We start from the raw sequence: 23,463 nt of genomic DNA on the forward strand, positions 1-23,463 counted from the left end.
GCATCTTAAACCTCATTCTCCTGAGGGGCCAGAAGTGGGAATTTTCAGTGTAGCTGTGATTCAGTCTGTTCTGAAACACTTGCTCTTCAGGGTTTGGGATTCCACCGCCCGTATGGAAGAGCCAATTTAGGGAAATCGACTTTGAAAAGAGGTTGAACACTAAGACTGCTTTTTCATTTTTCTTTAGTTTTCTGTAGTTTAGACCAGTGGGTCTCAAGCTTGAGCATGGATTAAAATAACCTGGCAGGGGGCCGGCCCTAGGGCCAAGTGGTACGTTCACGCCCTCTGCTTCTGGAGGTTCCCTGGTTCGGATCCTGGGCACAGACACATGCACCGCTCATAAAACCACGCTGTGGCAGCATCCCACATAGCAGAACTAGAATGACCTACAACTAGGATGTACAACTATGTACTGGGGCTTTGGGGAGAAAAAAAAAAGAGGAGGATTGGCAACAGATATTAGCTCAGGGCCAACTTCCCTCGCCAAAAAAGCGTACTGAAAAACATAATGCATAGGGGCTGGCCCCGTGGCACAGCGGCTAAGTGCACGTGTTCTGCTTTGGTGGCCCGGGGTTCGCCGGTTCGGATCCTGGGTGTGGACCTGGTAGGCGTCCCACATATAAAATAGAGGAAGATGGGCATGGATGTTAGCTCAGGGCCAGTCTTCCTCAGCAAAAAGAGGAGGATTAGTGGCAGATGTTAGCTCAGGGCTAACCTTCCTCAAAAAAATAAATAAATAAATAAAAATAATACATAAAACAAATAAAATAACCTGGAAGATTTGATAAAACACAGATTGTTGGGCCTCACCCTCAGGCTTTCTCCAGGTGGGGCCTGAGAATTTCTATTAACAGTTAATACGTAATATCGATGCTTCGCTTTGAGAACCACTGGTACAGATTCTAGTCTACACCAGTCCCTGGAGGATCAAATATTAGCATTTCAAAGCACCTACCGGTTAAATCCACTGGGCAAGGGCCCTTGGCAGTTGTCACTTAACCTCAAGTAGAAAGGCCAAAAGATCCCATCAGCAGTTTATGCAGAGGAATTTTTTTGTTCAGTGTTCTTAAAAAAACAAAGCTATAATTGTATGACACTTTATTGTTGCCTCTGTAGGAATTCCTGCCTATTTCTCACAGCCAGGCAGCTTTTTAGTTCAGTTTAATGAGTCGTTGGAAATCACCTTTTGGGCATTTGTCCTAAGAGCTGGGATTATTTATAAAGATGCACAGGACGCAGTTTTATTCTCAAGAAGCTTCTAGTCATGGTGGAATCAGACAACTAGGAGGAAAACGTCAATAGCATTTGGTTAGTGGAGATGTTGGAGCATGGTGGGATCTCTAGTCTACAAGAACCTCCTCTGACCACCCTCCCCCCACCCCAGGGTGAACTACGTATTAAGGATAAGTAGGATTCTGTGAAGCAGAAGGAACAGGGAAAAGCAGAGAGAGGTAAAATATGGGGGTGTGCATTCAGGAATCTGGCTAGGAGTTTGAAAGTTCTAGAATTTTTCACCTGAGCTCTCTCAGGTCTGGCATCTGTATCTTCCTGTACTCCTTTTCCTCCACTCATTCTACTTTTTTCCCTCAAATTTCATTTGACTGTTATTATCTGTTAGAAAAATAATCCACATTCATTGTAAAACCATTCAAACAAGGCATGAGAATCTAAAGAAAATGAAAGGCATCAAAGTTTTATTGTTTATGATACCATGTTCATATTTGGCTTGATCATTTCACGTCTGGTTTTATTCCGAAGCACAGAGTCAGAATCTACTTTTAAATTACGCTCAGCACCCCGGTGATAAATACTTTGCGGTTCACTTTTTTCTCCTAGATGCTTGGCAGTATTGCACTTTTTTGAGTGAAATTTCATAAACTGATGGATCCGTGGAAATTTGGCTCCTCAGCATTACATCACACAAAAGCTGAGGCCCAAAAATGCTCTTCAATTTCCCTGAAGCCACTTCCCCAATGCTTCACTTCACCTTTTTTTTCCCCCGCTTTCTCAACATTGGCTGCCGTTTGGAATCACCAGTGGACCTCTTTCTAAAAATCCCACTGTGTGGACCCCACCCTCAAAGACTCTGACTCAGTGAGTTGGGCTGAGACCCAAGTTTCACGAGTCTTAACAAGTGCCCAGGTGGGCTGGCCAGGTGGCACAGTGGTTAAGTTCACACGTTGCACTTGGGCGGCCCGGGGTTCGCAGGTTCAGATCCTGGGTGCGGACCTACGTGCCACTTGTCAAACCATGCTGTGGCAGGCGTCCCACATATAAAGTAGAGGAAGATGGGCACGGATGTTAGCTCAGGGCCAGTCCTCCTCAGCAAAAAAGGGAGGATTGGCAGCAGATGTTAGCTCAGGGCTAATCTTCCTCAAAAAAAAAAGAAGTCCCCAGGTGATTACAGTATGGAAGGAGATGGTCTCATTCCATGATTACTTTTGGGCTTGGGGATATTAACAAAGCCTCAAAGACAAAAAAAAGGATGCTCCTCGGCAGGACTAGTAAAGGTCTAGAAGTCACTTGCCTTTAGTGACCTGACATGTAACATGGGCCATGGACATTTGTGCAGGTTAGAAATCGTTTTTATGGGCTACATGTAGGAATAATCTTTCCTTACATTTGCATAGTTCCTGATGGGTGTGGATTTACATTATCTCATTTGTTTTCACAACAACCTTATGAAGTAAGCAGGACAGGCATTTTTTTAGCCTCTCTTCCTTCTTGTTAATTGTCATTCCTAACAGATGATAACATCAAGACAAAACAGTTCAGGTGCTCGCCCAAGATCACAAAGGCAAGAGCCAGGACTGAAACTAAGCTGTCCGATACCAGCATTTATGCTTTCACTTCAACTCCCTTTCTGTGGTTCCACAATGGCCAAATGATTCCAGGTCCTGTGCTAAGCAATTTACCAGGGGTTCTCCAGTCTCAACTTTGGCAGCATGTTGAATTCACCCGGACAGATTTAAACACTCCTGATGCCAGGCATTATAAATTAATTGGCTGAGGTGCAGCCTGGGGATCAAGATTTTTCAAAAGTTGAAACCACTGATCTATAGACCATTGCATTTGATTCTCTTAACACGAATAGGAGGTTCGAGTCATCACCATTTTAAAAGTGAGGAAGCTGAGACATAAGAGAGTTTAATCCACCAGCCCACCAGTTCCCCCCTAAAGAATGGCAGAAGCCAGACTCGAAACCGGGAGCCAACCACTGTCCATAGCTCTTCCACTCACCGTATCTGCCTCTCACAATGTTAAGGGTTTAACTTCAACTCTTGAAGCAGGAAGAGGTGAGTGAAACAAATGAGTGTAGACTAACTAAAAAAAGAACCAAATTTCGCGTTTTCTGAAAGTTCTACAGGCACATTCCTGTCTGTGGGTCAGCCATAACAGTCAACAGCAGTTCATTTATTTGACTATTCTGGCTTTTATTGTTGTACACCTTTATTTATAAAACTCAAAGCATTGAAACATGAAGCTTAAGAAACCTAGGGGACAAGAGGTGAATAACGGTGAATTCTGAGCTATTTGTTAGAATAGAAGCTCTGTGTGTTCGGATGATGAAACTGTAGAATTTTAGAGCAAAAAAGAACTAAAGTGGTCCTCTAGCCCAGTGGTTCTCACATGTTGGCACTTATCGGAATCACCTTGAGGGTTTATTAAAACACGGCTTGCTGCGGGCTGGCCTGGTGGCATAGTGGTTAAGTTCGTGTGCTTCTCTTCAGCAGCCCGGGGTTCACAGGTTCGGATCCCAGGCACGGACCTAGCACTGCTTGTCAAGCCACATTGTGGCAGCATCCCACATAAAAAAATAGAGGAAGACTGGCACAGATGTTAGCTCAGCGACAACCTTCCTCAAACAAGAAGAGGAAAATGGGCAACAGATTTTAGCTCAGGGCCAATCTTTCTCACAAAAAACACACATACAGATTGCTGGCTCCAAACTCCTGAAGGTTTGGATTCAGAGGTCTGGGCTGAGGCCTGAGGATTTGAATTTCTGACCAGCCTCCAGTGGATGTGGATACTGCTGGCCCGGGAGCCACACTCTGAGAACTCCTGCAATAGTTCAGTCCCTTTCTTCACTGAAGCCCAATAAGATGAACGCCAAGCCCAAGGTCACAGATGACCAAGAAGCACCACCGCCCTCCGAGTGTTCTTCCCGCCACGTCTCACTTCTCTGGGCAAGATGGGGGAACTTGAAAGACTTCCTTTTCTCTCTTACCCTAAAATTCAGCTTGACTTGAACTCGAAGGGAGAAATAATGGTGGTAAAATACTCTTCAACTCTTCAGAAGCATCAGATTTTGGATGAATTACACAGTCTAAAAAGGTTACTCATTAATATGCTAGGAACCGGCACTTGGGAATTTTCCTTCCTGTTCTCTTTCTCAAGAAGAGGTGAGTAGAGTGACCCAGAAAATCCAGCTCTTAAGTAAATCATTCAGTTAACTGAGACCAGTCAGGCCCACCTAAGGTTGTAGATTTATGTATGAATATGATCTTAAGGATTCAAAACTAGTAAATAATTATTCTAGAGGTTCTCATGGATGGCGGGGGTGGGGAGAAAGCAGGACTGTGCCATCACGGTGCAATCCCATCTTAAGAAAAAAAATGAATACCGAAAAAATGTAGTCAACATTTTCTTCTTATCCACCTGGGGGGAAATTCAGCACTAACAACACTCCTTTCTTCACAAGTCAAAGTACAGTTTCTTTTAGTGAGTAGTTAATTACAAAAGAGTAAATATATTAGCCCCATTAAAATACTGACAGGATTTCTTCAGAGAAACATTGAAACTCATTTATTAAAAAAATCAAGCAGCATGCATGTGATGATTTTACTGAAAATCAGCAATTTCTTGGGCAAATATTTATTGAAAGCCTAAAGTGTCCACATTACAATACGAGGCACAGCACAGATGATTAAAGGCCGTCAAGAAATTTACTCAATGGAGACACAGTAGAAACTACCTTGATACAAACCAGTTGACCAGTTAGTGCAAAGTATTATGGGACACAGAGGAGAGCGACGTCGATTCTGCCTGGGGACCCTGGAGGAGACTCATCGATAGCTTCAGCTACCCTTAAAGGACTGGATGGGTATTCTGTCTACCCTGGGCATTGTGTTACTAACCATTGTAGCTGAATAAATGACAGCCAGAATGACAAGGAAAGGAACACTTTCTTTGCTATACTACGTGGTTTATTTATAAATATGTAACTTTCTCCCCCGGTAAGAGCACACGAATTCCATCTGGTAAAAATAAACAAAGTGTTTACATTTACATCCTGTCCATCTCAAAATATTGATAGGGATTGAATAATTGAATAAGACTAACTGCTCAATCGATGGAAATGAGGCCATTGGTGGGGCCGAACTGGAAAGCTCTAACCACAGAAAGAGCCCATTAAAGCTAATATTGTCTCATTTAATCATCGTTGCTAATACAGAAAAAAAAAAAAATGTGGCTGTGTTTCCTTCCAAGATCTTCTTAGCAATAATACACTCAGGCCCAGGAGTACCTGGCACTACGCAATGCAATCCCCTTCTATGGCTTTCTGGAGAGAGTAGAGATGAAATAGGATAATTCCCAAGAGAATGCTGATGTTTATAAAGCTGTTACATTATATGAGTTAATCATAGTTCTTTTTTATTAATGAGGAAATCTTGGAAAAATTCCAGGCAAATGTGGTAATTTTTACACTTAATTTAAAGTTTTTAAATTGGTGCTTCTGTTCTAGTGAAGAATGGTTTTGCCTCTCCTTAGCTTTCTTTGTTTCTTAGCTTAGATATTGGAGAACAAAACCCTGATTGCATTAGTGTAAAACTGTAAGGAAAAGAAGTACTCAGTGGGGAGCGCTACCAATCTTTCTGAGTGAAATCAGTGATAGGAAAGGGAACTTGAGACCTCAGGTTTCCTTTTAGTATTTTAAATTCTCATTAGTATTGTATGTGTTTATCTCAGGAAACTCACCCTGGGCCTGGTACAGAGCAAGCATCCAAAAGGTGAGCATTTCCTCAGTAAGCAAGGAAGAATGGGGAGGCCAGCCCAATGGCCTAGTGGTTAAGTTTGGCACGCTCTGCTTTGGCAGCCTGGGTTTGGTTCCCAGGTGTGGACGTACACCCCTCATTGGCGGCCATGCTGTGGTGGCTACCCACATACAAAAGAGGAAGATTGGCACAGATATTAGCTCAGGGCGAATCTTCTTCAAGCAAAAAGAGGAAGATTGGCAACAGATCAGGGCACAGATATAAGCTCAAGGCAAATCTTCCTCAGCAAAAAAAAAAAGCAAGAACAGAGTCTATATTCTTAGGAACAGCTTTATTCCACTTTCCAAAAACAAAGCTATTTGTTAGGGGACCAAAATGCATGCTGGTCAATGCTTTTCTGTACTCCTTGTGTGTCTTTTTAAGAGGATGCAACAAGATTTATGGGAAACAGCTTGAGATTAGGAGTGCAAGAGATGTAGAATTTAAGAAACAAGAAATTCAGGTCCTGACTTTGCAAATAACAATCGAATGTCTTTGGGCAAGCAAATAAACCCTTTAGACCTCAGTTTTGTCATCTGTCAATTAGGGATAATAGTAATATAGCTTCTACTTGCCCCAAGGGTTGTTGAGAGGAACAAAAGATACATGGGTGATAAACTGTTTTAATGTTAAATTATAGTAAAAATATTAGATAGTCCACTTACTAATTATAATTTAAAAATTTTCTAAACAGCTAAGTTTTTCTACCTGGCTATACTTGAAAAATATAAAATTTGAAAAACCTTATTCTTTTGTTAAATTTTACTTCTTTATTTAGAGTTCTAATTTATTGAAGAATGAATTAATCTGTTTCTTTTCTCACTAATGAAAATTGTCTTTGATTTATTTGGTTTTCTAATTCAAGTGGTAGCTGAACTCTAGAAAAAAATGGAGTTTCTAATTATGTTATTTGCTTTTCTGTAATATAAGGTTTGATTGGATAAAACTTGTGATACAAATAGCTGTGCCCTTAGTGACAAACTACAGGTGAGGAAAGAGCCCCCAGGGTTTCAGTGTGATGCTTGTCCTCATGACCCCCTCCCCCATCACCATTCCTGTTACTTTAATCCACCAGGGAAATGAGAAAGGAATTCTTTGCCTCCCACTCTTTTGCGTCCACAGTGCAGTTTTCTAGAAATTTCTTTTGGCTCTTCCTGATAGGATGTGTTCTCATGAGTGTCTTGCTCTTGGAATGAAACCACCACACAGAATATACAGGACTTGGTTAAAGAATTACAGGCCGTTAAGAGAGCTAGAGAGTGGCCTAAACAGAGACCTTTGTCTTTTTCTGCTGATTAATTAATTCCCTTCTTCCTTTCCCATAAGAGAAACTCACCTCCTTTCTGAAATTATTCAGTGCTGCTCTAGCCCAATGCCTACCTCATGGAAATAGGAGATATGGAGCCATTCTTCATGGGATTATTGTCAACATTTAACCAGTGAAACCCTAGAATCTTTAATATAGAAATGTTTATGTTGCATACAAGAGCTATTTTTGAACGCTATTTTAAAAAAGTATCTGTTTTCAGGATATATCCGGGATATTATGATTTTTTTTAATACCTTTTTTGTTTTATTTATTTATTTATTTTGAGGAAGATTAGCCCTGAGCTAACATCTGCTGCCAATCCTCCTTTTTTTTTTGCTAAGGAAGACTGGCCCTGAGCTAACATCTGCGTCCATCTTCCTCTCCCTTATATATGGGATGCCTGCCACAGCATGGCTTGCCAAGTGGTGCCTTGTCTGCACCGGGGATCCGAACCGGTGAACCCCGGGCTGCTGAAGCGGAACGTGCGCACTTAACCACTGCACCACCGGGCTGGCCCCTGGGATATTGTGATTTTTAAAAGCACTACTGTCAGGCTAAATGAGAAAATACTTCCATGTTACCCTGATAATGGTGGCTGCATGGTTTGTTTGTTTGCTTTTGTTTTAGTAATAGATATTGTTTTTCACCATCTAAGACTTAGTTAATATGAGTATTTGGGAAACAGAAAAATAGAAAGAAGAGGAAGAAAGTGACCAGTCCATGTTGCCCCTTCTTGACTCTCAGAAGAATAAATGGTGAGAAAGTGCTGGAGAACCTTAGGATGGCAGGCCTCATCCTCATTCTTTCTTCTCTTTTGTCTATTTTTACCAACGTCCCTCATCTCCATTTACTTTTTTTTTTAAAGTCACCTTATCTTTTTACATTTCCCTATATAACTCTAATAATCCAACTGAATTATAATCTTTAAATTTGGCAGCCTCCCTTAAACTGAGTAATAATAAACTGAGTAATAACATTTGTTATTAGTTCATTCACTCACTCGTCCAAGACATATTCATTGTGTTCCTATAACATAGACAGGAATATTCACCGAGTTCCGTGACTGGCCCGGGGACACCATCAGATCTGGGGCAGCTCCACAGATGACAGTTGGGTGGGGGCTAGGGTGGAGAAAGGAATGGCTATTTAATAAGAACTGGGTCCTTAAAAGAAATCAGAGTCAAGATGTGTTTATAAGAGGACAAGTAATTAGCTGGGGAGAAGAAAGAGAGTTTCTCTTTACTAATTCATCCCCACTTCTTTTTAAATATGTGACTCTTTTTATCTTTCTAAATTTTTGGAGAAAGTGGAGGACAATGTGGTAGACACTTGGGTATGTATTTATCTCTTGGGATCAGATGTCCCTTGGCTCCTCCTCCTTGGGACCTTCGTCCTTAGAGGGCTCAGATCTCAGCTGGAGTTCTGTGCGCTGGTATATTGTCAGCAAATGCGAGATTAACATTAGTAGCTTGTTACTAAGTAAGCCCTGGAAAGGGGAGAAACGTAATCTTTTCTAATGTGAGTTTTTCTGTTGCTTGGGTGTGTAACCTGGGTTAAAGCTCTTAACCATTCTGAGCCTTATTTTTCTCACCTGTAAGGTAACCAGGTTGGACTCATAATCCCTCTGCTCTTTCCCTGCCTCCAATTCCCCATTGCCCAGACTTTCTCTTCCGCCATAGATTAGGGGCCATTCAACATAACAAGAACAAAGCCTTGCGAAGAAATTGAGTTCTTGGGGTATCTGATCAAAGGAGCCCGTGGGTGAATGAGCTTGTGCTTGGGATAGTAATAAACTCAGCAGCATTATTGACTGAACTGCTAGGGTAGAGGGATGTGGAAGAGGGGTCTGAGAGGGCGAGAAAAGGACTCTGAGCAATTTCTCTCTCCCCTTCTTTCTGGTCAACAATGGACAATTGGATACTGGCAAGTCAGCAAGATCCCCTCCCTTTCCCAAGCCTATCTTCCTCATCCCCTGCACAAAACATGATGGTAGCTGGAAGGGGGACATCTTTTATTTTTCCCTCCCCTTACATTGAGCCAATCTAGATGCGGCAGTATTCCAGCAAGCAGTTCATATCACCTCATAGTAAAACTTAGTCCGTTCACTGGGGAAACACTTGGCGTTTCATTTTCTTTTTTACGTTAAGCACCTTGAACTCCTAGTCAAAGATGAAGACCAAATGAATTGACAAGGCCATTCTTTTATATCTCTTTTTTCCTTTAGTGAGATGTAAAAAGAATATGGCTAACATTTATGGAAGGCTCACTGCGTGTAGGATGACGGGAAAATTTGTTATCCAAACTGAGGCACTTGGGAGAGTGTAAGGAGAGAGTACTGTAAGTTATTAGGCTGGGAAAACTAGCGGCAGCCAGAATGCCCTTGGCCCACTGAGTTATAGGGTCCCCCTAACCAGGACCGGACACTGCAAAATCGGTTTAACATGTATAATCCCCGTAACAATTTTACGAGATGTGGTTATTGTTACTCCCATTTACCAGCTGAGGAAACTGAGACTTAGATGAGTAACTTGACTCCAGTCCAAAGCCTCGTCTTTCAGAATTGGGTTGTGAGTCCAAGGCCTGACCCCCCTTGCTGTATAGTCTCCTGACTTCTCTCAGACATGACGAACACACAAACCCCAAATTAATTCGCCTTGGTTGGGGGAAGCAGATTTTTATCAAATACGTTCATTTCTAAAAAGGAATCTTAGAAGAAGTGTGTCAGAGAGTTCTAACTTCCAAAAAAAAAAAAAAAAAGCCTAATAACCTCCTGAAGCTTGTTTAGATGGACACCAGATGCCAACTATCTCACTTTTTAAAATTGTTTTTTTACTAGTCCTTTGAAAATGTGGACAAAAGGGTTAACAGAAGCCGTAGGAAAAGAGAACTTTCAGATAGTGTTGAAGACTCACATATGTCAAGAAAAACTGCTGTGTGCTTTTGTGATGTTTCATGGATATATATACATTTTTAGCTTCAAATATCCTGTATGTTGAACGGGGCGGTTTGGATGGGTGCTTTGATCATTTTGCAGGTATCAAAGCAACTATTGCATATTCTGAAATCTATCATATCTGTTCCCCCTCCTTCTGTCTCCACCACCCCCAACCCCTCCTCTCAGAGTTAAGCTCCCCTTTATTTTGGATAACGCTATCACACACATGATTGAGTCAACAATTTATGGCTTTTTAAAATAGGGATTTTGTCCTCTCTTAGGTTTATTGTTTATCATAATCATCTTTCAAGTGAAAAGGCTAATTTACTCTTTCTATAGGAATATTTTAAGCTTGATTATCATAATATTACAGCTGCCTGAAAAGGTCTAAAACGGGACACTGACCTTGAATGTTTTCTGCATTTAGCTCCTGGTGCTTAACATTCAGGAAAGAATATAATGGCAACTCATTTATTAACGTATAATCTCAAAATGTTAACTATTGCTCTGTAAATACATGCCATGCAGATTATAGAAAGCTTGTAGGAGACTATAAAAGGCATTTGGTATTTTACCGGGCTAAGTATGTTGGAAATACAACATAACTAAAGTCAGTTTTCCCATTGGAGCTACTGTAGTTTATAATTTAATTTTTACTGACATTTTCCCATGTCTATTATTAGCTTGACAAAATGAAAGTGAAATAATCCTGAATTAATTAAACAGAAACTGAATTGCTTCTATTAGTTTCTCTGTCTTCCTTTGATTTCTCTTTTTTTCTTTTTTTTTTCCGCTTTCACCAACACACTGGGAAAAGAGTTTGGTGTGTTGTGGAGGTGAGGTAATTGCTCCCCAGAGAATGGGCATTTTTTTTTACATGGCCTCGGTAATTTGAGAATGGGATGGATTTATAGGACAAGAGTTTTGTCAAAAGGAAAGGTTTTTATTAGTGCTTCCGCGGAAGTGATCACTTTCAGTAGAAATGATTGCTTCTTGCCAATCGAGACAATAATTTAAATATCAAAGCCCGTGCCCTAGAAATGAAAGGCAAGGGAAAATGAGGTATGATGAATTGATGGAGGTTTGGTGGTAATATAAAATAGTCATACTGACTTCGAAAGGAGTCTTGGTGTTCTCAGTGGGAAAGGCGTGTTCTTACGCAGGTTTATAGCATAAAAGAAATCCCAGTGATGAGGAAACTAGGGACAGACAGGTGAGGTGACCTGCTGAAGGCCACACACCTCATGAGGGGGCAGAAGGCAGCCTGGGGCCAGGCCTCCTGCCTGTCCTTCAAGGTTCTTTCTCTAGGGATGTTCCTAGTGGGTTTTCTTTTGAAGTTAAAGATAGTATAGCAGGGAAGATGGTTCAAAAAGTTAAACAGCTTTTCAAAGGTTTTATGATCTCGAGGAAAGATGTGAAAAGTAGATTACAAGGTGATTGGAAAATCTAAATTTACGATGCCTTGTTTAGTTCTAAATATTTAACAAATGGCAAATGTGCCATGTAAAATCAAAATTTGCTTCAAAAATAGTGTGGCAACTGGGGATATTTTAATACACATTAGTCCTGTTAATTTTCAGAAAAGGAAGGTGGGAACAAAAGTTAGCTATTAATATGCAATAATAGCAAGACTAAGCATTTCTTTTAGCAACCTAAGAATTCACTCTTCACATGTAGAGGAATCTACCATTTGTTTTCCCTCGAGTTTTGTTTGTTGCCATTTCGTTCTTTCAAATGGAAATGAAGTATATTTTCTGCTTGGTGTGTCTGTGCCTTCGTTGGGGCTTGAGAACAAAGTTGGTGGATGTTTGTGACCGCATTGTTTAAAGAAGAAGAGATTGGAACTCTGCATGGACCCAGGGCTGATGCGCTATAGACTGATATTAACTAAGGTATATTCTTTGTGAAACAGCCGTCAGAGGTCCTTTTGTTTGGTTCCATTTTTCCTGCTTTAAGTAGACTCCTTGTGGTAAGACTGTGAAGTGTATAGACTAATTAGCAATATGTGTTTATTCTAGGCTGTTTATCTATTTATTTGTTTCGCTTTTTCCAAATCCTTTGCAGCTGAGATTCTTAAAGGTTTTTTACTTTATGCTCCGTATTGCTCCTGGTGTGTTTATTTTCTATGATTATCCACTCTTTCTTCCTTCACTGTGAGAAAACTCTGTGACTAGGAAAGATTCTGGAGATGACTAAGCTGTGTGTTTATAAAATACTCTGGACGCTGTCTCACAAGTTTAGGGCCGTAGATATTATTTTAAATTTTAAATTGGTTAAACTGGATTCAAGACAGTAAGTGTAATCTTAGGTCCTTGACTTGTAGAGGTGACACATTGATCCCAAGGGGACAACACACAGCTCTACAAACCTTGTACACTTCTGGTCATTCAGAAAGCAGCTAGTTCAGTGGACACTGCACGCTTCATAAATGAAATATGGTGAGTGAAAGATCAGAGTAGACTATACCGTGTATTTTGTACATGGATCTTTGTGAGCGCAGAAAAAAAGACTTACACATGAATATGAGTCTAAATATGTTTAAAAATATATACCACTGAAATTGAATGGTTCATAATGGGTCAGATAAGTACCCAAAGGGACATAAGAAAATTCCAGGAAATAAAAGATAACTCCTATGAAATGTGGTGACTTAAGGACCATCGGTAAATGATTGACTACAAATCTTGTCTTTAAAAAGCCATTTCAAAGGAGTAATAAACAGGTTCTGTCACAGCATGATAATGCAAAGAAACTGAATACAGTACAGGATTCTGCACAGGTGCAAAATCTGAAAGTGTTCAGTACATGAAGATGTGTGGAGTACATTAAATAATTTTTATTTTTTAAAAAAGTCTCTGGACAAAATGAGAAGGAAACTTTTTTTGGTATATCTTTAAAAAATGTGTACAATTGGCTGTATTAATTACCCTGAGAATTTTAGTTTATTCAGAAATCAAGAGAGCAATCTTTGAACCAAAGATGTTTTTCTGTCTTTCTAATGCACTATTAGCTTCCACATCTCTTTTATTGCATTTTAGAAAAATCATGTTTCTTTTTCAAATGCCTTTTTATTTACCTTTTTAATTATAAAATGATTACATGTCTCATTTTAGATTGAATAGACAAATCTTTTTTGGGGGGGTGTCTGCAGAAGGCTTGGATTCTCTGCGACATCTCAAAGCTTTTTTAATTCACTGCTCACAACCAAATTTACATCTTAATTGCAGAGTTCACATTTAACAATATAGACAGCATAATGCTCCTGGTAATTAAGCTTTTACTACCTGCTTTTATACAGCATTCTCAGGCCCAGTTTTTGCTATGTGAGTTCTCATCTAGAAACTTGTCTGCATTTAGACCACAAATAAAAAGAATCAGGCCCATATCTTAGATTTGGCTAAATACATGGCAGGGAAATTGCTCTTTTCTTGGGGGTACCAAATCATGTCTGTCATTTTTATATTCTGAATTTTAATGTGGCTGTTCTGTTTCAGTGTTTTGTTTTTTAAAGACCCAGAAAATTTGAGAGGGTTGAGAAAGAAGAGTTGAATTCTGATTTAGTGAATTTAACACACACTGAATATCTGAACTAATTTATTTTGATCTCAAAGATGATACTATTTATATCATGTAAGACTTTAGGTGCAAAAGGTTGGTAAGCAATCGAGCTGAATTCTATCAAAACTGTGGGTCTTTCACTCCCCATAAGGGAGCATTTATCTCTTTGCCATAAATAGCTAGTATCTATTCCAATGTCCATTTGCTAGTATAAAAAATTCTGTATTTTAAAATGGACCTAAGAAAACTCTTTGTTAGATGCAAACTAAAAACATACTATGCAGTATTGGAGGAAAAACATCTTTCTCTTCTTATATCTCCTTTTTTTTAAAAAAATGCTTTTGATTGAGAATTCTTAGTTTTGAAAATTAGTATCTGTTTGAAACTAGTTCTTATAATGACCAGACTGCGTGATTTACAAAATTTTTCTGAGTAGATTTTTTAAAGCATTCAGGGTGTGTTATGTATAGAAACAAATATGTAAACTGCATTTTATTTGAAAACTCATGTTTTGGGTAAAATCATATATATGTGTATATGTCTCCCAGTTTCGAAGCTTGTATTAAGTATATGATCAAGAATATTTCAGTGCACTGTTTAGTAATGCTCTCCCTGCAAAAAATACAGTCTATATTTTGTCAAAATGCATTAAGATGGACTGAATATTCTATTTACCCCACAGCCCTCAGTCTCCCACCCCTGAAGCTGGAGAATTCACTTTGCTCTACAGTTGTTCACCTTTGTTTTGAAAAGCTATGCATTGTCTACCTATATGTAGAGAGCCAGCAGCAGGTAAAGAAATGTTTACACGTGTAGTTGACATAGGCATTCTCTCAAATTGTCCGGATCACTATTTCCTCTTCTGTGGTTGTGCAGAACTGCATTCCACCTCAAGGATGACGATCCCAGTTCCCATGCCCGACCCATTTGGAAGAACGTCTTTGATTTTTCAAATGCCCAGGACGTATCAGGAAAACAGGAAAAGACACGAGCACGAATAACTGACAAAGTACCGCACTACATAAGCAGTAGCCCCCCGTGGGATCAAACAGACAACGGCAGGACAAACTTCATTCTCTACCTTCCGCAGAATCCTTTCCCAAATTAACTGAGAGTCTGCGTGAGTTCTTCTTTGCAAGGCAACAGAGATCTTGGGATAGAAACCAAAGACAAATCCCTCCAGTGCTTAGAGAGTTAAGTTAATGTTTCTTTGGTAGCCTCCCAGAAAAAAAAAAAGAAAAGACAAGAAAAGAAAGAAAAGAAAAATCACAGTCTCTACTGGGAGCGTTTCGATCTCCCTCGTCCTCGCTCTCTTTTTCTCTCCCCCTCTCAGTTTCCAGCCCCCTTCCTTCTCTGCACCCTTCCTACCTGCCTGGCTCGGCTCGCTCCGTGCAGCCTCCCGTCGCCTCCCTCCTGATTGGGCAGAGGCCCCCCAATCGGCTGCGCGCCTGGGCCGGTGGGACTGCATATGTAAAGCCCTACTTCATATTAATAAGCTCCAATCGGGGCTTTAAGTCCTTGATTAGGCGAGTGTGAGAGCTTTGGTCCCAACTGGCCGTGCCTATAGGCTTGTCACTAGGAGAACATTTGTGTTAATTGCACTGTGCTCTGTCAAGGAAACTTTGATTTATAGCTGGGGTGCACAAATAATGGTTGCCGGTCGCACATGGATTCGGTAGAACTTTGCCTTCCTGAGTCTTTTTCCCTGCACTACGAGGAGGAGTAGGTACCTTTTTCTTTCCTTTTGAAACTCGTCGTGGGGGTGCGTGCGTGGGGGTGGACAGAACGTATCTTTGCACGCTGGTTCAGGTGATGCCCTGGGTATTTTGCGTGCACGAGTGCTTGTTTGTGTCTGTCTTGTGCCTTTTGTGTGGAGGGTAATCTTCTAATTCAGCAAGTCGAGAATTGTTCTCTGACTACACTGTTACCTTTGAGGCAAAGCTCAGTGACTGTCAGTAAAACAGCTGTGTGACAGTCACTTCTTATTCAGGTACTAAGAATAGGCACTTGGCACAAATGCTTAGTGAACTGTTAAAACGCATCTTTTACCAGGACCCATTTTCCCAAGGAGAGATGTTTTAAAATACAATATTCAAAATGATTTATACTATTGAGTGCCTGTTATGTATTTGCAGTTTGACAGATATTTTCAGCTCCCTGTCATTTCTTACGGCGCAGAGTTAGAGGCGAAATTGCACATTTACTAATTCTCCTTCGGAGAACAATTTAAAAACTAGCCCTCTGCAATTCAGGGCTAGAATAATGTTATTTACATGGCTAGCGTTAAGTCAGCACTTAACTGACAAATCAGTCCATTAAGTAACATGAGATTTTCACACATTATAAATATTTAAAGGGATGAAAAACTAAAGATAAAACAGTAGTGACTTTTTAAATTTCCCCTTGAAGAGACAATGCTGAGACTGTGGATTTGTTTCGCGTATCGTGTCCAGAAAATATAGAAAAGTACTTTTGTTCTTAAATGCAGTTTAATTCGTATTTGTGGCTGTCTTTATGCTCATGGAAATAGATATATAAATTTGGATTACTCAAGGTGGGAGAGAAGCGCGTAGGGGGTAGGAGAAGTAAATTAGGCATTCTCGTGTAAGTGAGGAGGTCATAAACTTAATTTCAACCCACTGTTAAGATAAAATATTAGTGTATCATGGGAGCTGTCACTGGTTCATCTTTCTGTCGAGTCAGTTGTATAGCTTTGCTTTCATGTTACAGTAATACCAACTGTTATAATTCTGAAACGAGTGCTCTGGGCAAACATTTCTCTCTATAGATTGTGGAGAAAATGTAAAACTCTAGAAGATGAGGTCGTGCATTATAGGTAGATGTCCACTAGCTGTCCTTAGTGACTGCATATTGCATCGCTGTGGAATTAAGTAAGAGAAGAAAAGTGATTTGCAGTCTCAGTGGCTGTTCGTGTGTGAATGAGTGTGTGTGTGTATGTATACGTATGCATGCTTGCACACACATACACACTCACACAAGAGGTATTAGCCAAGAGATGGACTTAGGAGAAACTGAGGAGAAACTGAAAGATTGGAAGGCTGTGCTTGCATGACTTTGAAATGCTCAAAGGAAGAAACAACCTTAAATTGTGTGAAAATAAAAATGAAATACAAACAAAGATAGGGTTGCCCACTCCAGTCTAGTTTGAAGGTTAGCGTACGTGGGACTGTAGAACTGGAGAGTTTAAAATGTCTTCGTGTCAGGAGGAATGCATTAGCCAGCTCATCCAGATTCTGAACTTTCTCTCGTAAATAAATAAACCAAACAAACTTTAAACCGCCCCCCCCCCCCAGGCTTCTTTTGAAAGTAGTTCCCTTGAATTGAACTTCTTATAGCTAATTTGAATAATTAGTTTAGATAAGCCTCTTAAAGCAGATGCATTGAAATGAAATCAGGGCACCTGTCCTTTTGGCTTTGGCGCAAGATTCAAACTAGCTTTCTTTTTGGCTCAATTAAAAGTCATCTTTAAAAAATACAGATTTATTGTCTGGATGCGGTTCTGATGCTTACGTGGTTCAGTGGACAGAAAGATCTAAAGCTAAGCAACGCATCTGCTTCTCTGTCTCAATTAATAAACCACAGAATTTATACATGCTATTAATATTCATAGTAATTGTGCTGGGTTAAACCCCCTCACGTGCATGTATACATAGAAATGAAACTAGAGTTATGCTGTTTCCGAGGGAAATATTGGACAATTTCTGCTTTGGAGGCTGTTAAAAAGATTCATGCAATTTATTGACCACCATTAGGACAGCCTAAAATGTGAACCCATAACTGTGTATTTTTTATTTTCGGAGATGTGCCAGCACATTAAGGAACATACTACTTGAAAGCTTGTTTCACATTTAATAGCAGTAATAACTGATAGCATAAATAGATGAAAATAATATATCTGCTCATTTTGACATATGTGTCAGTCTAATCATTCTAAATGAGTGTGCTCGTCACATGAATCCCTTTCAACCTCTGATTAAAATGTAACATTGACTACAGGATTATAGAGCGGACTTAATTTTACTGACTGTTTTAACAGTTGTCACAGCTGTTGGAAGAAGGAAGGCAATTGAAACTCTTCAAAACAGGCAAGGCGAGCAGGGAACAGTTTTGTGAATTTCAGCCCGATCACTGAAATCCAGACGTTGAGAATTAAACAAATTTATGTTTTAAGATTCCTGTTTGGAACTATGCAAGTTTCATTTTGTATGGTCCACTCTTTCTGTTTTCAGGTTTTGATTTTTTTCTCTGCCTTGTATCGCCTGATGAAAAGCTAAAGTAAATTGAAATACAACTATCCAAAAGTAATGTTATAATATTAAAAATATATGGACTAAAAATAGGCAGGAAGGAGAAATTTATGCAGTAACAGCAACAACAAAAAGCCTAAATCAGAGTGAATGCAATTTTTTTAAAAAGATAGGAGCTTGCCTAAGTCACTTGAGATGTGAGGTTATTTCAGAACTGTGAACAGACACTTGAAGTTGATTTTTCTAAGAAAGAACACTTAAAACTCTAGACTTGGAGCTCATATTACTTTTCTTTCTGTTCCTTCTCTATAAATGTGTTGAAAACACCTGCAGCCTTGAAGGTAGGTGGTGAAGGTGGGGTTTGCAGACGATTTCTTTGTAAATTGCTGGAAGTGACAGCCAGCTGCACTTGGGGGTGAGTGTTCCTGAGCTGTAGAGTCTCGTAACCTTGCCCATCACATCACTAAAGCGAACAGATTAATGCTGTTTTTCTAGAAATTAGATAACCACTGTACGTATCCAAAACAATATATAGTCGAAATAGCCACGCAGTGTGTATTATGTAACATGTGATTTTTCTCCCTGGAATAAACAGAAAAAAGTGTTTCTGAGTTAATGGAATAAATGTTGAATGGCAGTCGTGAGTAGTTGATGCCCCCCCATGTTTCACCAGCCCTTTGTGTCAATGTATTTATATATAACCTTAGACACAATTGGTGGTAAGTTTAGAAATCCTCCTTTTTCAGAAAGGGCTGGAAAACAGCTTTCCATTTCCTGGGCAGAGGCAAGTGTGATGGTTGGTGGTTCTTATAGAGATGGTTTCTCATCTTAATGTGTTTATGGCACTGCTGCCTTATTTACTGAGCCTAGTGTGTTGCAGCGGTAATTAACCCATGTTATTAGCAAAGCCCTTGTGGATATCCATTAATTCTCTTGCATGGATGATCATTTTTCCAGTGTTTTCCCCCCAGTAAGGTATCATTGTTCTTTTTTTAAATTCTGAATTGACGGCCTTTGATATATTCCTTTGATTTATCTGACCTGTAATGTATATTGGCCATCTTACAAAGAAGGGTATTATAATTCAGCTTTTAAAAAAAGCTAATAGAAGCCAGAGAAAAGATTTTTTTAGTTATTCTTTTCAAAGTAAAAAAGAAAAGAAAGGAAGGTGTAAAAAGAAAATAATGCAGGAAATCAGTTTTCACTCCAAATTTTCCACATCTTGGAATTTACGATAATTTGTAGTTTTGAGGTCTCTTAATCAGATTTTTACTTAGTTGATAATACTTTAGGCATTTTTGTAAAATATTGAGCCAGCAGAAACATACTTGTGCTTCCTGTGCTGAAAAAAAGATAAGGTCCATCTCATTAGCAAGGCCATACTTTTGCAATTAATTTTAGATACATGGTGCTATTCATCAAAGAGGTCAGGTAACTTCTCTCTGAGTCTATTTAACAATACTTTCACATTAACGCACTCCTGTGAGAACTACAGACAAAGGAGACACCGTTCTTTTGGAAGGTAGGCATAATGCCCAATCTCAAGTCGGTATCACTTGTGAAAAATTCCTCAACATTTGTTTTAGCCTAGTAACTAAACAAAATATTTCTTTGTCTTACTGCTAAAGTGCTGTTCAGCACCGAAGGTTTTGCTTCTGTTATTTCGTAAAAGAAGTTAGAATCTGTGCTGATGGTTGATACTTTGTTATACAAGTGGCAATGAATAGCAGTGATTTCTCTCAAAGCAATTAATATCCAGTAAACTTTGGAGAATCACCTATCAAGGATTTAGAAATAAGAGGGCAGCATTTGAGGTACCGCAATAGAACTTTCGAGTCATTGCTGCAGATAGGTGTTGCTCTGAATTTTGCTTCATAGCAAATTCATGGACGAGAGAAACAATGCAATGTTGATCTGTTATAAGTGTGTATGAGCTCCGGCTCTTTCGCCAGCTCTCTGGAGAAAATCTTTGATTACACTGGCCCAGTTTGTTCAGTTTTTATCTCTTTTACATCCACTGGCCTTGTATTAAATTGTCATTGTCCTAAAGCACATGAGATAGAAACGAATTGCTGCTCTCTACATTCTCTGACAGTGAAATATTTAGGTTCTCTTTCTCCAATCATACTTATGTGTATATTGGCCAGTGCAAGGATGACACCAGCAGCTCTGCCGCTTGACATTCTTATTACGTTTTGTATATTTTGCTGTTGATTGCTATTCTCATAGCCATGTGTATATGAATGTACATGGTCTACACCATTATAAATAAATAAATACACGTATGGAACTTTAAACCCCAAAGCAGTCGATAGAATCCACCACACACGTGTGTGTGTATCTGTGTGCGTGTATCGTATGCATATGAAATATGCATATATATGGGAAGAGGTACGTATGTAGACTATAGATATGTTGCTAAGACTGTGCATGTACATTTATATAATAAAGTGGGTCTCAAATATTTTCTAATCAGTCAGTTGCTGGTTAAATTTGCCAGGCATGATTTTAACCTGGAGTTAGTATTTCCCAGGTCTGATTTTAAACTAAATCGCTTTAAGTACCATATAAAAGACAGGAAACAGGTAACCTAATAAGTAAATTTGTTCCTGATTTTATGAATTTTTAATTCTTATCATTCCTAAATTTAATATCTAGTAATCATAAATAATTTGTAAAGTAGGAAATAAGCTACTAATATTAAATGCATAATTTAATGGTTTGGGCCCATATCCAAGAAACAGTTTTGAATTAGCTCTTGGCTACATTCTTTTCTTATGCAATTGGGCCTGACAAATATATCTTAATGCAAACACGATAGGTTTCAAATAAATGCAAAATGTGAATTTCGTTTAGCTGCACTACATAAATACGTCATTTGTTTGGGGGTTTTTTGCTAAAAGCAAATGTAGAAAATTAATAAGTATTCTATTTGTATAAAGTACATCAGAGACTTCAGAATTTTTGAATTTTATTCTGAGAGGTAAGTTTAGAGGTCTGTGATTTTGCTTAGTAAATCTGAATGATTGTTGAGAGAAAACACTTATCCAAATGCTCTTTCTATTCTAATTCTTGTTCAAATTCTTAGATTCATTTTTTACTTTGTGTGTGTAACACTTTAACAAATTTAATGTTTTGTGTTTAAAAAAAAATCCTGCTGTTTCTTTGTGGCGATCCATCAGATCAAAGTTAGCTCCTTTATTATCTGAGGCTGATGAGTGACAGCCTGCCGCCTTTTGAAGGATTCACCTGGTGTCCTATTCTTGTTTCAAGTTCATTTTAGACTTATACTTGTTAAGGTCTAGGAGACTCAGCTAATAAAAATTCATTTCCATTCAGAGTTTTAGCAAACACACCTTTCCTCTACTTCTTTTTTTCTTTTATTCCGGAAGTGCCAGATGTTTCTTTTTCTCTGATTTGGACAATATTTCTCAGTATTTTCCAAATGTATTTTCTAATTAATTATACAAAACCATTGAACTGAGAAGATTTAGATTTTGTGTGTGTGTTGTGTGCGTGGACATACATACATCCTCCCTTTTGATTAAAAAAAATTATTTTTAAATGTTTGGAGGGAACTTGCTTTTTATGTCTTGATTTCTTTGAATGTTAAGCCATTTTAATTTATGGCAATGCATTATATTTGGAAGATAAGGCACTAAGACAAAGCAATAAAGAAAAGGTACAATTTTAAATAAATTGCCTTCTCACTGGTCAATTAAAGTCCATTTCAATATACTGGTTTAGATCTCTATGTGCATTTGAATATAGATATACAACATGCAACATTAGCCATTAGAAATGCAGCCTATGGCTATATGGAATTCTTTCACACAATATACTAAACGAAAACACTGGCTTTTGGCATTTAAAATCTATTATGTATTAACAGTGTTAAACTCATGGAGAACCTACCTAAGATTAGATCACATTGTAAAAAAAGAAGTTAAAAGTAAATTTATATCTTAATTCTAAAAGGCAGTTCTTTGTCAGATCCATTCCTGTGCCTTCTCTTATTGCATTGAGTGAAAAAATTGCTTATATACTTTTCATCATTTTGATTGGAAGTGCGAATTGTGTGTAATATGCTTTGGCAGCACTTACCTAGCCAAAGAAAACAAATTAATATTGGGCATACTGAGGGCTGTCAGGCATTTCACAGATGTGTCAATTTAACTTTCCTTCATCATACACCTTCTCCGCAAACAGTTGGTTAGGATGGTACTCAATGAAAGGGAAGCTACCAATAAATTCTCCTATTATATCAGAGATTGATGCTAGAAGAAGAGTAATGAAAACCAGCTTGCTTGCTTACTTCTCTTTAAAGCTCTGTGGGAATAGAGAGCATAGATAATAACGGGTTTTGCAAAAAAAAACAAAGAGTATGACAAACTTATTCAAATCTTTCTACTATGTTGGAAATAACAATGGGATGTATTTTTTGAAAAGTCTCTGAATGGGTGAACCTCAGTTGCTCTTAGGTGTGAAGTAAATAGAGACATTAAGAAGTGAAGAACCAGAAGGAGCATTGTCAATCCACTTTGAACAAGGGACATCTCTTTTTTGTTGCACCGTGCATACATCTTCTGAAAAAGGAAAAACATTTATGTGCTTCTTTTTGTATGGCTTATTCAATGTGCAAAAAATGAAATTTAAAAAAGTAAATTAAGAACTTACACACAGAAAATAAGCAGAAGCACACTAAACTCTTTTTTTCTTCCCTATGGTCTGAATAGTATCTTTGTACATGATAATTCCTTTTTCATCTACTCTAGGAAGATTTGACTCATTTGTAATGGCTTTTGAGAATTTAAACAAAGGACTCATTAACTAAATACAATTTACTTTCCTTTTAATACTCCCAAAGTGAGTTAAAATGTTTTCAAAGGTATACCTTTAAGGCAGTTAATCTGTTGTTACATTTTGTATTTATAAGAATTTATTTTGCTTTGAAAAGAATGTCTAAAATTATATCCAGAGTTAGCAAAAATAGTGGGTAATATGAAAAATTGTAGTGACTAAGCTACTTATTTAAGAGAAAAAAAATCAAATGTGAATTTCTTTAACTGACTGCCATTGCCTTACATAATTCCAAATTATAGTAATACTCTAACTTCTCCAAGAATGTAGGATAGCCATGTTTAGTTGTATTTATTTTTCCGTAATTGAAAGACTACTCTGACAATGCCTTCTTCACAGTCATTGATCTATCAAAACAGATAGATATTTTGAGGAGGAATGTACCTATAACCAACTGTTCATGACCAAAGAAAGGGAAGGATATATATGGTTAATCAGAATTGCGTTTTTTCCTACGAGAAAGTGACTGTGTACAGTTGGTGCTGGGTCCTATGAAAT

At 38.6% G+C, this 23,463-nt stretch overlaps 1 protein-coding gene across 9 annotated transcripts in view; it reads left to right on the forward strand.

Moving 5' to 3' along the window:
- ESRRG (estrogen related receptor gamma) overlaps positions 1-23,463 on the forward strand; it is a 603,662-nt gene that overhangs the window by 366,503 nt on the left and 213,696 nt on the right. Inside the window, exon 1 of one of the 9 annotated variants that reach the window (XM_023632572.2) lies at positions 15,323-15,559. The exons of the other annotated variants lie outside the window; for them this stretch is intronic. Coding sequence (XP_023488340.1) covers positions 15,504-15,559 — 56 coding nt within the window. The 5' untranslated portion in view covers positions 15,323-15,503. Of the gene's footprint in view, positions 1-15,322; positions 15,560-23,463 lie in introns of those variants that run through there. 9 annotated transcript variants of the gene reach the window in all.

The sequence above is a fragment of the Equus caballus genome, chromosome 30, assembly GCF_041296265.1.
Source record: "Equus caballus isolate H_3958 breed thoroughbred chromosome 30, TB-T2T, whole genome shotgun sequence".
NCBI classification, from domain to species: Eukaryota; Metazoa; Chordata; class Mammalia; order Perissodactyla; family Equidae; genus Equus; species Equus caballus.